The sequence below is a fragment of the Pseudorasbora parva genome, chromosome 13, assembly GCF_024679245.1.
Source record: "Pseudorasbora parva isolate DD20220531a chromosome 13, ASM2467924v1, whole genome shotgun sequence".
In the NCBI taxonomy this organism is placed as follows: Eukaryota; Metazoa; Chordata; class Actinopteri; order Cypriniformes; family Gobionidae; genus Pseudorasbora; species Pseudorasbora parva.
The window spans coordinates 34,261,902-34,278,561 of record NC_090184.1 but is presented as its reverse complement, the minus strand read 5'-3'; the positions used below and the strand labels follow the sequence as shown (position 1 = coordinate 34,278,561).

At 35.7% G+C, this 16,660-nt stretch overlaps 2 protein-coding genes across 2 annotated transcripts; one reads left to right on the top strand and one right to left on the bottom strand.

The window, feature by feature from the left end:
• Nucleotides 1–557: 557 nt before the first annotated feature.
• Nucleotides 558–10,427, top strand: si:ch211-198n5.11 (methylcrotonoyl-coenzyme A carboxylase 2). Its single transcript, XM_067414114.1, has 13 exons — nucleotides 558–697; nucleotides 1,622–1,879; nucleotides 1,999–2,195; nucleotides 2,627–2,805; nucleotides 2,878–2,958; nucleotides 3,047–3,225; nucleotides 4,329–4,521; nucleotides 4,633–4,724; nucleotides 7,805–7,961; nucleotides 9,055–9,177; nucleotides 9,260–9,384; nucleotides 9,467–9,548; nucleotides 10,175–10,427. The coding sequence occupies exons 1-13, from the start codon at nucleotides 678–680 to the stop codon at nucleotides 10,259–10,261; spliced, it is 1,773 nt and encodes a 590-aa protein (XP_067270215.1). The 5' UTR covers nucleotides 558–677; the 3' UTR covers nucleotides 10,262–10,427.
• Nucleotides 10,294–16,616, bottom strand: LOC137039007 (retinal Mueller cells isomerohydrolase). The gene is made up of 15 exons (XM_067414115.1): nucleotides 16,492–16,616; nucleotides 15,941–16,060; nucleotides 15,551–15,633; nucleotides 14,542–14,692; nucleotides 14,030–14,137; nucleotides 13,793–13,934; nucleotides 13,274–13,421; nucleotides 13,099–13,180; nucleotides 12,885–13,017; nucleotides 12,645–12,784; nucleotides 12,335–12,464; nucleotides 11,517–11,631; nucleotides 11,104–11,198; nucleotides 10,904–11,015; nucleotides 10,294–10,811 (listed from the first exon to the last, which is right to left on the bottom strand). Exons 2-15 carry the CDS (start codon nucleotides 15,949–15,951, stop codon nucleotides 10,663–10,665), a joined length of 1,599 nt encoding a protein of 532 aa, XP_067270216.1. The 5' UTR covers nucleotides 15,952–16,060; nucleotides 16,492–16,616; the 3' UTR covers nucleotides 10,294–10,662.
• Between the last annotated feature and the right edge of the window lie 44 nt (nucleotides 16,617–16,660).

The window sequence follows — 16,660 nt, the reverse complement described above, 5'->3', positions numbered from 1 at the left end:
AAAAAAAAAAAATTGGAATTATTTGTCCCGTTTTTTATTGTAATTTTAGCTTAATTAGTTTTTGTTGTTGTTGTTGTTGTGTGATTTTATAATTTGTATTAGTTTTTTTATTTTAAATGCTACATAGGCCTTCTTATTAATTTCGGTTTTAGCTGTATAATACATCAAGTTAAACTAATTGAACATTTAGCAGAAATAAAATAAAAATACAAAATTAATTTAAAGGCCTATATTATTCTAGTTCACATTTATTTTAATTTAAGTAATGAAAACTGCTTATGGTTTTAGTTTTAGTTATCTATAACAGTCAGTCAGTATCTACATGTAATAAATGCTTAGTAAAAAGTTTTTTTTTCCACAGTGCATGATAGAATAGAATAGAATAGAATAGAATAGAATAGAATAGAATAGAATAGAATAGAATAGAATAGAATAGAATGTCTCGTACTACTGTGCGTTATGGCTTGATAAAAACTGAAAACTAACATCGTCGGTGGTATAGGCTACGCATTTGACACATTTACTGGTGTATACTGCGCTCTAGTGGCCATTATTTCATTATCTGTTCATTATATCGCAAACACAAGCGTTCCTTTATGCTTGTTTCCTTCCAGACTTATTTTTTTGTTACACTATAACAAATTCATTTTTTTTCGACTTTTACCTCTCTTCTCATCATGTACTGTTATGTTTTAAGGTAAGACCATGTTAAATGTTAAGGTAAACTAATTTACCTCCGCCGTTTTAGAAAGTTCTTTGCTTTTACAATCCCAGTGAGCTCATAACGACCTTTGACACACTTAAAAAGAAAGAATAATAATGCAGCAAACAGTATAAAACGAATCGTTTTAAACAAAAAGATTAATGCAAAGATGTTGCTTTGTTAATTTCTTAAAATAAGTTATTACTATTACTATATAAGTTATTATTATTAAAACAGTTAATTAACATTAATTTATATTGTAGGCTACTATACTGTTTATAAACGTTTACCTGGTGCATTCCGTCTCTAATATTGCAGCATTGACATCATTTCATATTTCTTGCGCGTTTATTATTCCAGCGATAGATTTAGCATGTTTGTGTACAAGAAGCATACAACGCTTCGAAACACTTTAATTCCAGCTATGACAAATACCAGGTTTATTGTACAAATGATAAAAATATTTGTTATAAACAAGAGTCAGATTTCTGTCATCACGGGCTTGTCTTGTTAATTACAGTACAATACTGCCATTTGGAAAAGCTATAATAACAGTAATGTTAATTTTAAAAAGTTTAAATTCATTTAGAAAATAATATTACATCTGAAAAAATAATTATAAAATATTTGTTTATTAAAAAAAAGTAAATGACGATCACTCGCAAATGAGATATAGGCCTATTGTAGGTGAAGTTACAAATAATAATGATATATAAATAATAATAAACATAGGCCTAGTGGCCTACCTGTCAAAAGTTTGGAAACATTACCATTTTTTATTGTTTTTGGCTAATCTATCATATTATTATTATTATTATTATTATTATTATTATTATTATTAATAATAAAGCTGGGCTAATAAACCAGTGTATTATTTCCAAGATGTACAAATAACATGCATGTGTTTTATTTCACCAGGTCTTTTAAGATAAAAGGGAATAAACTCATACATATCACTAGAGCATCATTCTCTATTTACCACTGCACACACTCACCTGTTTCCGGCAGTCTGTGGCAACCCTTGACACACAGGACACATCAGCCAGCAGCATCACACCGCTGTATGAGCTCCAGACGCCTGCCGAGTGCCTTCCCCATTATAGATGGAGCTTTTCAGCCAGCACACAGACATGTATATGAAGCGAATCTCAGGAACAGCCTGATCTGTCAGCAAAAGTAAATCTGATTCACATTCATTGAAGATGTTTACCCTTACATTACAATAATTCCCTTATCAAAAAATGTATCATATAAGTGATATTCACCCCATGTAATGTTGTCTTATTTTATTTTAGATACCTTGAACACAAAGAAAAAGTAATGAAGGGGGGTGGTGAAAACGCAATAGCACGGCATACGCAGAGGAATCGAAAGGTCCTGGTGCGAGACAGACTCCGCATGCTGCTGGATGACGAAGATTATTTAGAACTTTCTCCTTTCGCTGGCCTTGGTCTGCCCTATGGAGACATTCCAGCAGCAGGCTGTCTCACAGGTACAGGAATACAAAATACAGAGAAAAGTGTTACGGTTTTTAAAATATAAAAAACAATAAATAAATACCAGATATTGATAGGAGAAAAATCCTTAAAAATTTCATTCATGCTTCTTTTTAAAGCTTTTTAATTTTGTCAGTTGAAGCAAGATGGCATGACTGAAACTTTGCTATGGAAATAAATAAATAATAGTTAATAATCATTAAATAATAAATAAAACCAAATAAATATGTTCCCCTCAAATGTTTAGTTGTTCAGTGTACCATCTTGCAACCATTCAAGTGTGTGAGGGTTGTTTATTTTTAATTCTGTGTTTTGATTAGACATAATATTATTATACTTATTAAACACTAATTAATATTAAAATATTTGTGCATAGGTATTGCTCTTAAACTGCTTCTTTAGTAACAGTGTTATTTGTTTTTCACAGGAATTGGTAAAATTAATGGACTTTGGTGCATGTTCAGCGCGAATGACGCCACTGTGAAAGGAGGTACAGCGTATCCTATAACAGTTAAAAAGCAGCTCAGGGCGCAAGTTGTGGCTATGCAGAATCGTTTGCCTTTCGTTTACTTGGTGGACAGTGGTGGGGCATTTCTGCCTCTTCAGGTAACTTGCATTTTCATTTCTCTGAAATTTCTTAACGGTGCATTAATGGTTGTGCAATTACTCTTTCAATAGTCAGAGATCTTTCCTGATAAAAACCATGGTGGACGCACCTTTTATAATGAAGCCGTTATGTCAGCAATGAAGATTCCTCAGGTATTAAATTAGTCATTTTAGAATGTACAGTGGATATCGTGTAATGCTGAATATTTGAGCTGATGCAATGTGATGTCTTGACTTCTAGGTGTCAGTAGTGTGTGGGTCATGCACAGCTGGTGGGGCCTATGTCCCAACTATGTCTGAGGAGGCGGTGATTGTCCACAGGATAGGAACAATATTTTTAGGTGGTCCACCCTTGGTGAAGGCTGCAACCGGGGAAGAGGTTTCTCCAGAGGACCTGGGAGGAGCCAGGCTACACTCAGAGTACGTTTCCATTGCATAATTGCCTTCTCTTACATGTCGATCTCCAGAGCTGTGATTCTCAATTTCCATATTTTTTACAACCATGTTATCGATTGCTGAGTATTGATGAATATGTGGTGCTTTTCAGACAGACCAATGCCACCCAGCTTTGCCTGGATGATTGTCAGATTAAATCAGAATAGAGTATTCAAACATATGTAAAGCAATTGCATACCTCTAATAATATAATATAATATAATATAATATAATATAATATATACACAAACCAGGCATAACATTATGACAGCTGAAGTGAATAACACTGTAAGTGGGTGGGATATATTAGGCTACAAGTGAACAACCTCAAAGTTGTTCTCAAAGTTAATGAGTTGGAAGCAAGAAAAATGATTTTGAAGGGTTATGGGGGACTAAGGCTCATTGATGCATGTGGTCTGTTCAGATGAGCCGCTGTAGCTCAAATTGCACAAGAAGTTAATTCTGGTTCTGATAGAAAGGTGTCAGAATACAAAGTGCATAGCAGTTTGTTACATATGGGGCTGCATAGCCGCAGACCAGTCAGGGTGCCCATGCTGACCCCTGTCCACCAAAGTGCCAACACTGGGCATGTGAGCATCAGAACTGGACCACGGAGTAAAGAAAGAAAGTGGCTCGGTCTGATGAATCATGTTTTCTTTTACATCACGTGGATGGCCTGGTGCATGTGCATCACTCACCTGGAGAACACATGGCACCAGGATGCACTATGGGAAGAAGGCAAGCCGGCGGAGGCAGTGTGATGTTTTGGGCTTAGATTCTGCTGGGAAACCTTGGGTCCTGCCACCCATATGGTTGTTACTTTGACACATACCACCTACCTAAGCATTGTTGCAGACAGTGTACACCCTTTCATGGAAGTGGTATTCCCTGGGGGCTGTGCTCTTTCAGCAGGATAATGCACCTTGCCACAAAGCAAAAATTGATGCTGCAATTAAACATAATATTAATATTGGTAATGCATATTAGCAATATTTTAAATGCATCCAGTATAGTTTTGCTTTGCTGATGAAGACATTACATCTATTTTTTTTATTCTAAATTTAATTTCTCCTTTCTTATATCTTCAGAGTGAGTGGCTGTGTCGACCATTTTGCCATAGCAGAGAATGAGGCATATGAGTATACCAGAAACATAATCTCCACCCTAAACTATGAGCTCCCGGAAGAAGACGACACTCAGGTTGAGGAGCCCCTGTACAGCACGAACGATCTCATGGGTCTTGCACCTCGTTGCTACAATCACAGCATGGATGTCAGACTGGTGAGGACCCATGCACATGCATAGTTTTAGAATTACACCAAACATGCTGCTGACGTTTCACATAGTTTGTAAGTGTTCATTTACTCATTTCTTTCTTTCAACTCTGTTTAGATTGTGAGTCGCCTGACCGATGGTAGTCGGTTTCAGGAGTTCAAGGCCCGTTACGGTACCACCATCCTCACTGGGTTTGCCAGAATTGAAGGGTAATGGTATTTTGATTTTTTTGTGTGTAATTTTTTAGATGTTATCAGAAAAAAAGTAAGATGTTTTGAATATTGAATAAGTGCCATGTTAAATGGCCGAAAATATCATCAAAATGTACCTTTATATCCCAGTATTACAACACAACGTTAAGTGCATAACTTGTTTCAAGACACCACTTAGACAGTTGCATGGTAGAAAAGTGAATGTAAAGATAAAACATTTAACCCTGTTGTGAATTAGATTTAATGCTCCTGTAAGTCTGACCAATCAGATCTGAACAGGATCTGGTTTAAGAGAGGGAATCTTTTTCTACTGAGATCTCAGACCATGGGGAACCAATCTCCTCAGGCATCTTTTATTCAATTAAACAAAGAGCGTCTTTGAGAGTTTATTTGTCACCATGGCAATGTGAAACTCATACCATATGAATGTGAAACCAAAAGGATAAACATACATCAGAGATGCTAAGGTAAAATATGATTATTGAGGGTTACGTCATGTAAAAACAAATTTACTATGTATTTTATGGTAACACTTTACAATAAGGTTTCACATGAACTAAGGAGGAACAATACTTCTACAGCATTTATTCATCTAAGTTAATGTTCATTTCAACATTTACTAATACATTATTCAAATCAAAAGTTGTATTTGTTATATTAGTTAATGCACTGTGAACAAACAGTGAATGACTAACATTAACAAAGATTAATACTGTAACAAATGTATTACTTATTGTTATTTCAAGCTAATACAATAACTAATGTTAACAACTGAGACATTATTGCAAAGCGTTACCATTTTTACTTTTAAAGCTACACTGTGATATTTTCCCCCATCTAGTGGTGTAAAGGTATATGACAATCCAGTGAATATTAGTTTCTGTTCCTCTCAATTCCGATTTCGTTTTAACTCCTACGGTGGCCGATTTAGTCCAAGATTAACATGGGTTCCAGTTCGACCACGTTCATGACTGCCATCGAGTGTTAAAACGCAAAAAGCGAAGCTTGAATTTACGGGTGTGTCCCTTTATGGCTAATGTACTTTCAAGATGGAGGGGCAACATGGCGACCGGCATTCGAACCCCTCACCCGTATGTATTTTCAATGGCATATTATAAACTTATGAAAATACTTTATTACTTGAAAGAAGTAAATATACATTAATGAGCACACATATTTTTGAAAGAACTAAGTGTTTTTAGCTAAACTAAAAAAGTTACACAGTGTAGCTTTAACTTGATTAGCAGTGCTTACATACTTAAGAGTTTTCGTTCAGTTTATACCACTTTGTTTGTGCTGCGAATATGAATTGTAGGCAGGGCCGTTTCTAGCCTTTCTGGCACCCTAGGCGAGATTCATATGTTAAAGCCCCCCCCCCCCCCCCCTTTTTTTTTTTTTAAATAAACAACTTATTAAGTAAATATGACTTCCTTATTTCATGGGCATATTGTACATGCATTAATCGAATAATGTAGCTAGGTTTATTATCACTGAGATCACAGATGTTGGGGGGTTCGGGGGCATGCTCCCCCGAGAAAATTTTGATTTCAATGATCTACATATGTGTATTTTAAGATGTTCTGAAGGCCAGAAAATTAGATAACAATAGCTTGAAAACCATGTCACTCGGCGCCGCTGCGGATTGAAGAACACAGTGACACAAAGACTAAAAGACAGGACGAAGCCGTAGCCGAAGCCACGCGCCAGTTTCATATGTTTTAAAGGTTAGTCACTAATTTTTTTAGGGGGGGCTGAGGCATAAGTTCATAAAAAAGGGCCTAGTGAGGCCCATGGTTATGACAGAATTAGCTTACTTGATCAATTTACACTAAACAGCTATCTCTGATGTAAAAAAAAATATTCAAATGAACTGCTATAATGTTCTGCACCTGAAATGAGCATGGTGTGTGGTCCGTCCAGTACTAATATTCAGTGTAATGTTTTGCTCAACGTTATGATAGAGCAACCAGCTTAGTAGAGAACAAGTAACCAATAAGTAGGCTAACATACCTGTATATTTCGTTTTCTTTTTTTATATTTCCTCTTTTTTCTTTTTACAATACTGAGCCCCTGATGGCTTTGACCTTTTCATGATGATGAAACTAAAGCACGCTGTAACGAGTAGAAATATAGTGTGGCCCCTTTAAGAGTTGCGCGCGTTCCCTGCAAACGAGGTCTGCATTTTGTGTATGTGCGCACTGAGTCTTGAACTCCCATGTGTGGGGATTATTTTCTGTTTTCTGTTGCTAACAGTCAGTTATTTTGTTTTATTAAGTAATGCTGTGGACGGAAAGGGCGTTTGTGATGAGAGTTCAGCGGGGAATAAAGTGCGATCTGTTTGATGTTAATCGCCTCCGTGTTTGCATCCACTCCAGTTACATTAAGTAAGCTATCCGCATTTTTCACTCGGACACAAGCGTTACAATGCTACGGATGACGACGCTCCCTGCCGCCCTCTACATGATCTCATTTCATTACAGCAGTGCCACTATCACTATCATGGCGACTTCACTCCAATAATCGCAACTAAACATAATGCCTTGAAATATCAAAAGTACGAAATATTAATAATAAAATATATATGAAATAACTAAAAAATCTTGTTGGGGCAGGGGCTCACTGGCGCCCCCCAGCTGTTGGCGCCCTAGGCGACCGCCTAGTTTGCCTATGCCTAGAAACGGCACTGATTGTAGGCTACCTACCTCGATCATGTTTCCAATTGGGAAGAGTTTTTTAAGGCATCAGACATAACATTTTCAACTAGTGAACAATAAAAAAAAGTTAAAATGTAAAAAAAAAAAATTTTTAAATCAGAGAAATTTACATTGAATGAAACTTAATATCACTTCATTCATTTAACAGATACCCAGAAGACCCTAGTGACTGCATAGCTACATCCAAACACTCTGAACAGCTTGACAACCACATAATGCCCTGGCAACCACTCAGAACATATATCATCAATGTCTTGTCAGTTTTGCATGGGCAGCAGACTTCCGTTCAATTTTGAGAATGTAATTTCTTTCTTTTCTATGATTAGATTTAAAGCTGGTTTTATTCTTCCACTCAATCTTCAGACATCAGATTGGAGTTGTGGCAAATAACGGAGAGCTGACGTATGAAGCTTCCCTGAAAGGCAGTCACTTTGTTCAACTATGCGATCAGAGGGACATCCCTCTCATCTTTCTGCAGAACACGGCACCAGAACCTGCACACACACTCTCACAAGCCAAGGTGCATCAGAAGACATTTATATGCACACTTTCCATCATTTAAAAGTGCCCCTATTATAGCGTTTTAGATAATTATCTTTGTTGTAGTGTGTTATATAGCTATGGAAGCTTGTTTCTGCCACAAAATAAAACATTTTAAAAGATAGAAATGTGAGTTTACATCTTGCAATTCAGACTTTTTTCTTATAAAGTCAGAATTGCATGATATAAAATCAGAATTGTGTTATAAAGTCTGAATTGCGAGATATAAAGTTGTAATTACCTTTTTTACTTTTTACTTCTGTGATGGAAACAAGCTTCCATATATAGCTGTTTGTGAATGTAAAATGTCTGCAAAGTTTCTGAGATCAAAGTGCGCGATACATAGAGTTATTCTCTCCTAAATAAAAAGAACGATTCTGAGCTGCCTGAAACAAATTTGCATGAGGCCAGCCAATTGGTCTTCATTGGCTGCCTGTGAACAACGTCTACTTTGGCCCACCCTCAAAGACTGCAGTTGTAGTTGAAGCCTGGAAGAGTTTGGTTTGTGTTGTCAACATGTCAAAAAGCTGTGTTTTATGCACAAATCCACTTGCATGCACTTCCAAAGGATGAGGATTTAGGCTTAAATTGATATGTTATTCGACCCTCACTATTGTTCGTATGACTGTGTATACAAGTGCTGAGGAAGCATCCAGAGCTGAAATGCAGATATGGTAATGAGTGTCTTGTTTTGGACCTATCACAACAGACTGGGCCATCTGACCAATACGAGCAAATAAGGCTCTCGGAAGCAGGGATTAGAGAGACAGAATCCATGATGATCAAAGCATTTCAGACACTGTGAGAAATAAAGTGATACTGCAGTGTGTATTATGAGAAAATGAAAATGAGTATAAAAATAGCATAATAGGGGCACTTTAAAGATGCATGTGATATACAGAAAACTGCAGTAGTTTCCATTTTGATACAAAGTATCAAAGTACATTTTTTTTAATGGATTTATATCTGGCCCTGATCGCACGCCATTTTGTTTTACTTTGTTTTTTGCTCTCTTTTCTCCCTCCCTCACTTCATTCCTCTTAACCTCTCTTTTTCTTTTCCATCTCTCTTAGGCAGAGTCCAACACTAACAGACTGAAGGCTCAGGGCTCCATGATGTCTGCTGTGGCTTGTGCTTCTGTTCCCAAAATTACTGTGGTTATTGGAGGATGTCATGGTGGTGACAGCTATGCTATGGTCGGTCTGTAAATCCATCATTTTGATGTGTTAAATACACATTAAGTAGTTTAATACATTTAAAATCTTTTTTTTTTTTTAGTGTGGAAGAGCCTTTGACCCAAACTTTCTGTTCCTGTGGCCCAATGCCAGAGTGTCGATTTTGGCCCCAGGCCACTCAGATGCATTTGTGCAGACTGAAGAGGAAATCATACAGATTAATGAGATGTAAGAGCCAGTGTAACAGCATGTCCATAAATGGGTGTTAAGGTGTATACAAAATTAAATAATTATTTATGTCTATGTAAAGGTTAGAGGAAGAAAGTTCAGCATTCTTTTCCACCGGCAGACTGTGGGATGATGGTGTTATTCTACCTCAAGACACCAGAAAGGTAAAAGAAAAGAGAAAGCCCATTTCTATGTGGTTCAGATATTGCATTTTCACTGTTACATATTATAGACCAAAAAGCACAGACATAAATCCCAACTTTTCACTGGACGACCTTAATGAAAAGCAGCTGTTGAGGTTTTCAGTGGATTCACTGAAGTAAACCCAAGCGCTAACAGCACTGGATAGCTTAAAGAGACAAAACTTGTGCTCTAAGTTTTTTTTTTTTAAATAATAACAACCCAAAATATTTATTTTAAATAAATGCCACGTTTTGATATTTTGTAATCTAATGCAATGAAGTTGCAATACTCTTTTCTTCCCTATTGTGATGACTATCCAAGTCAAACCTCTTCTTGTAGGGCGGGACTTAGACGGTTGTGGTTTGCTATTGGTGTGATGTCATGTGAGTGACAGGTTGTCCCGACCGGTTGTACACACATCAGGGAAAAGATGTCATTGCAAGAGGAAGGGGACGTTATTTTGATTAAATAATTTGAGGACACTTAGAAAAAAATAATGATGTGCATGGATAAATAGTTTTTATAGGATTTTCTTCAAAATATGTATTACACTCTTAAGTTTGAAAATAAAAGCTCTAAAGTATATACTTCTGTTTCCTTTTGTTAGGTTTTGAGCAAGTGTCTGAAAATCATTAAGCAACAAGAGTATCAATTGTCCAGAGAGAAGATAAGGACTCCTTTTCTCCGACTGTAACACTACCAAAAACATTAGTGGACTTTATAAACTTGTATAAGGTCTTTTATTAAAGTAATACATTTACACACATAACTATTTTAATGACAAGTTGCCTGTAATCACAAGCAATGCCTTATTGTTATTTTATGGCTGATGTAAAATAAACAATTGTGTTCTTATGGAATTTTACTTGTGAATAAATAAACAGTGAAGTAGAATGTATATTTTTGAAGAAGAAAAAAAGTCTTACATGTTGATTCATTACCAAAAAGCTGTAGCATTATAAGAATATCAGGTCATATAACTGGCCCAATTAATACAGAAACAATAACATGCAATTATATTACATGTGAACTAAACAATTACCCATTTTACAGTGTGGTATGTTTACCGACATACAAAGTCCTGTTTATGATCCTCTAAGGTTTGTACATGCCATGGAGAGTGACAGGAATGGTGACATCAACCTCTGCACGTGCTATTTCTGTCAGGTCAGCGGCATTGAGAATGAGGAGGAATCCTGGCCTCTGGGAAGCTCCTGGTTTCACTACAATACTCAGAAGGACACCTGAAAAAAACCAGAAGAAAGACTTCTTTATTATTTTAAGAGAATAAACTGACCCGAAGTATATGTTTGTTCAGTTACAGCTTAGGATTTACCGTCATCTTCATCTTTAGCATCAGGGCTTTGCACAAACAGTGCTTCGGATGGATAGGCATCTGGCTCCTGCCATACCAATGTTTCTTTGCTTTTCACATTCAACTTGCAAATCTAAAACCCCACAAAAATGCAACTAATCATACCTGGAGCAAATGCTGACATTCATTTTTTTTTTTTTCCTGTACCATTTCACACCCACCCGGTCTGGAATAAAGTGGTTTAGCCCGAGTCCATAAACAAAGGCGTAATCTTTGCCACTGTATTTGCTGTAGTTGATCTGAGGAAACTCAAAAGCTGAAACACAAAAAGACCCCAGAGAGAAAATGCTTAGAATCTATTCGTTAAATTATTTATGATATTTGATTCATATTTACGTTTAATTATAATTAAGTATTCCATCATTAAATTTGTAAGTATTGAATCTCAAAATAATAATCAAAATAACAATAATAATAATTACTGTTATGTTGTTATATCTAATTGTTTGCAGGATCCAAAAACATGGGATTTGTGCATCTAATGTTTAAAACTGAAATGGACCCCAAAGTTGACTATATTAATGGAAGATGCCAGTTAAGGGTCTCCTTGTGACATTTGGTGTTGGATATTTACCCTGACGCGGTCCAGAGAAAAGAACCTCAGGTTCGAGCCAAACACTTCCATCACTGCACATGACAGCAGTTGCTGTTGTGTATGGAAGAGAAATCAAATTCTTCCCCTGCTCTTCCTGCAAAAACAAAGGTATAAACAAATTCAAATAAAGGAATGTATTTTTGGATCGGAATGAAAGACAAATAGATCAAGAAACAAACCAAAGTCAATCTAATTGCTCCTGTGGTGAAGTAGGATCATGATATCCAGGGTTAAACTAAAACCATACAAAATGTTGCTACTTGATATAAAATACAATATATTGCCAAAGGTTTTGGGATGCCTGCCTTTACATGCACATGACATAAAATGTTGTTAAACATTAGTCTTGGGAAAAAAAAAAAAATATATATATATTTTCTATATATATTTCATCTAGTTGCCAAGGAAAATGTTTTTATTTAGTCTAACTTAATGTACTAAAATAAACTGAAATAAAAAAATAACTATATAGATATAAAAAACTAGTGCTGTAAAATCAATTATACACACACACACATTATTCAATTTACTTCAAATCTGTATAGTGCTTTTCACAATACATATCTTTTCAAAGCAGCTATAGCTTTTATTATAACTTTTGTATTATACTGTTAGATGTGATTAAAACGCAATCAATCGATTTTACAGCACACAAAAAACAACACAGCAAACACACCAAAATTAAATACAATATAATAAAAAGAAAAAAGAAAATGTAAAAATAAAAATGAATTAAAACTCTTTATAAAATTCTAGTAGTATCTCAAAGACACTGAAATAACAGTGATATCTCTTACCCTGTGGATGTCCAGTGGAAGCACGTATCTCCGCACCTCTGGCTGTGGAGCGCTCATGGCTGCTTTTTTGACTTCCTCCCAGTTTTGCTTCAAGTTTGCCAAGTATAGATAATTATACACAAAGTCATGCCTGTCAATCAAAGGAAGATGATCACCATTGTCTCACATTTTCTCTTCTCTGGTTATGTTTACGGCCATTATCAAATGCATGTGCAAAATGTTTTTGTTTCATTTAAGCATTTTGAGATGTTAGCTAAAGCTTCAATAAATATATATACCGGTATATATATTTAAAAAAAAGTCCTCGTACCCTTTCCAAGTGCACAGGTCAACAACAATAAAGCCTTGGTCTTCAAAACAGTTAATGTGATGGAAAACATTAAAGGCAGATGTTCTGAATTTGTGGTTGATGTATTCTCCAGGATTCTTGGTTGCTATATGAAACCATGTCTGGGAATGCAACCAAATAAAGAGAACAAAGCTTTTTTTGGTTTCCCAAACATATAAGTATTTAACAAAGTAGATATAATGCCAGTAAGATCAAACTTACACCCATTCTGTCATTTGACTCAAAGCAGTCCATGTAATTTGTCCCTCTGATGCTCCAAGAAGTCAAAAATTTTAGCAGATTGATCTTCACCGGGTTCTCAACAAACACAAAGTAGTTCTCCGTCATGCCAAAGCTGTATAATATATATTATAATATTAGTAGTTATAAAGAAAATTATTTTAATTACAAAGAATATTATATTATAGAATATCACCTATGGACGTAGGATGGTTTAAACCTCTCACTGCTTGGAAACTGTACCAAAACCTCTGACTTCTCAATTGGATCGGATTTATCTGATTAAACAAATAATTAAAATACGTCAATACTAATACTTCCTTATAAAGCATTAATAAGATCCTTTTATGCCAAAAAAGCATTATATCAACCTTCTTGTGGTGGAGGGATCTTGACAATGTTGTAGGCCAGCGACATGTTCTTCCCAAAGCAGTTTCCAATGTTATATACAGTCCCATCTGGTTCAGTATGTGGATGAGCAGTCACGCCATTGACTGAGAGATAATTGCAGAGGTCCACCTATGAGCAAGTAGAGATGGTAAAGTATCTATGCTTTTGTTAATGGGCTAAACACTAGACAACATAACAAAAGCCCCTTTAGATGGTCCCCTTTAGAAATTCTTATGATTACACTGCACCTCCAAGTCAACTTACTCTCATTAGAGTATCAGCAGACTTAATATCTGCTATTGTTATGGTCCTCCAACCGACATTAGTGACAATAAGTAACTTTGCAAGCATGTCTACTTATTTTCTAACCCTAACCTTACCCCTTATAGTCTACTAATAATCAACTAATAATCTAATCAGAGTTAGTTGACATGTAGGTCATCTGCAACATTACTAGTCTAAAGGAACATCAATTTAAAGTGTACTAAAATAAAGCCGACCTTTTTTATTGTTTCAAGGGTATCCGGATCAACTTTGGTTATGTAGTTGGTTTCAGTGCAGGCATAGAAGTCCTCACCGATGGGGTAGATGTTGACAAGGCAGTTGTCTGTCACCTCAATGCCTTGAAAGTAAGTGAAAAACCTATACCAAAAGTGGATACATTTTTGAGAGTAAATAGTTTTATGACATCATTATTCTATTCCCAATTTAAATTGAATAGAAAATACTTTAAAGACCTGGAAAATATGTTTTTGCATGGATCTGGATAGGCAGCAGTGCCAAACTCTGTGATCACCACCCTATTCTCAGTCACGGCTCTCACATAAGCATCAGTTCTGATAAACCTGATAAAGCATAAAATCTCAGTTCTTAATTGTATAAACCACTTTTTACAAAACAAATCAGTCCAGTATAAGAGGCATTTCACCTCAGTAAATTATTGGGTTACACCTTATTATGACAGTCCACTCTAGACATTCTACTAACTATAGTAACTTTACAACTACATGCTAACTAAAGCTCATTAATCTCATGAATTCAACTAACTCCCGTTAAAGTATTAGTAGACTGTTAGAGGTTAGGTTCGTAGAATAAGTTGACGTGTACTTGCAAAATACATCAAAATAAAGTGTTAGCAGATATTAAATAGACAATCAACTAATACTCTAAAGACTGGTAGTTGACTTATAGTGAAGATGCATATAGTTAGGAGAGTGCACATTACTGCACAATAAACGGAGGGTTTTACCTGCGGTGATAGGTGACACGTCCATCCTTCAGGTCAAACTTGTGTATGAGAGCCTGTCCATCAAAAAGGTGATGGAAGGGTTCATCTCCAATCTCAAAGAGCCCAGGGCCCATGCGGAGCAGACTACCAGTGAGCCATACAGGGATTTGACCTGAGAGAGAGAGAGAGTGTGTGTGTGTGTGTGTGTGTGTGTGTGTGTGTGTGTGTGTGTGTGTGTGTGTGTGTGTGTGTGTGTGTGTGTGTGTGTGTGTGTGAGTGTGTGTGTGTGAGTGTGAGTGTGAGTGTGAGTGTGAGTGTGAGTGTGAGTGTGAGTGTGAGAGAGAGAGAGAGAGAGAGAGAGAGAGACTTTTGAACAACTTTATTTACAAAAAACTTTAAAAAAAAACAATCTTCAAACAATTAATTAGCCATCACAAAACATGAAATAAAATTACAAAAACAAACTTTTTTTATGAACGTTACCATACATAGGTGTGTAAATTACCATCACAGTCAACATCGCAAATACAGTTACTTATAGCCCACTTAAACTTGAACTCTTCAATATTCTCATTCAGACGATAATATTCTAATTCTATTCTTAACCGTGACTTCATCAAACCCTCATAAATCAGTACCACATCAGTTTGCCCCACACCACCTATTTTACTTTTACGGGACAGCCAAACAGCTAACTTTGCTTGTCCAGAGATAAAATTGAGTAAGTGATTAGTCTCTCTCTTGCTGCGTTTATATTTAGGTCCATAGATATACAATTCAGGTGTGAAAACTTCCCCTAAAGTCTGACACCATCCACTAAGAATTTCAAAAAAATAGATAGATAGATAAATAGATAAATAAATAGATAGATAGATTGAGAGAGAGAGAGAGAGAGAGAGACTTCAACTAAACAAATTCTTCAGCCCCCAAATAGCTATAAAACAACATTTTCCCTTTAATGAAAGCATAGAAAAAAATTGAAATAAAAAGCATCAAAAATTGAATATGCTTGATTTATAATATTACAAACCTGAGACATGAGCAGGAATTGGCTCAGCTAACTCTTTACATGACTCAAAGATTTTCTTATAGCCACTGGCTGGGTGTTGAAGACTGAATGAAAACAGATGTCCACATTTTTAGCATAATGAGCTGGAATGAGGTGGCATGGAGAAAAACAATTAAAACAACTAAGCTTATACTATTCTTAAGGCATATTCTTCTTAATTATACAAGCTATTATATAAACCCATAAAGCTTAAAGGAAACATATAAACAAGAAACATCCATTTGAAAAAGAAAATGATTTTAAATACATTTTCCAAACATTAACCACTTTATTAACAAATGTTTTACCTACCAAAAAAACATTTGCACACTCTGAGCAGTTTGACTGTGTGTGAAAAGTTCCATTACTCACCGGCTGACCATGTTGAACTGACTTTGTTGCGAGATGATGCCTGTGTGTGTAAACTAGAACTGTTCCGTTCCCAGGAACAGCCACAGTCTTAAAACTCCTCCTCCAGCCGTTTGGAAGGCTCTGAAACAAAAATCCCTTTGTGTTCAGACGAAGAACATTTTCAGTAATATTTACCTTCCTGAAAAACACTACGGCTCACATGAGGAACACATTAGTAACTTGGTGAACTGGGCTCAATTTGTAAAAATCTTTCCTATGAATATCTTTTTACAACAGAAATTACAGTAATGAAGCACATTGTTATTTCTGAAAAATACACAGAAAGAAACGCTTTATTTGTAGCCCTACTTATTATAGTAATGTAAGTACATGCATTTAATTAATATTACTCAATATTTATTTGAGCAAGTACAACTACGTCACCATAAAATAAAGTATAACCTAAATAAACAGTCTGTTATACAAAAAGTTGCCAATTGTCTATAGTCTAACAAAAGACATCGGAATGTGGCATGTGAAAAGGGATTTCATTCATCATTTTGTTTGTTTACCTCCCTGGATGTTTTCTGGGGAGCACCATGTAATTCATAAAAGGAGACTGGATGTGAATACAGATGAAGGTCCACAATGCAGCAATCCTAACAACTAAAATGGCATGCATACATAATTATATCTTTCAAATACTGGCTGTTATTCAATAATAATAATGATAAAACATTG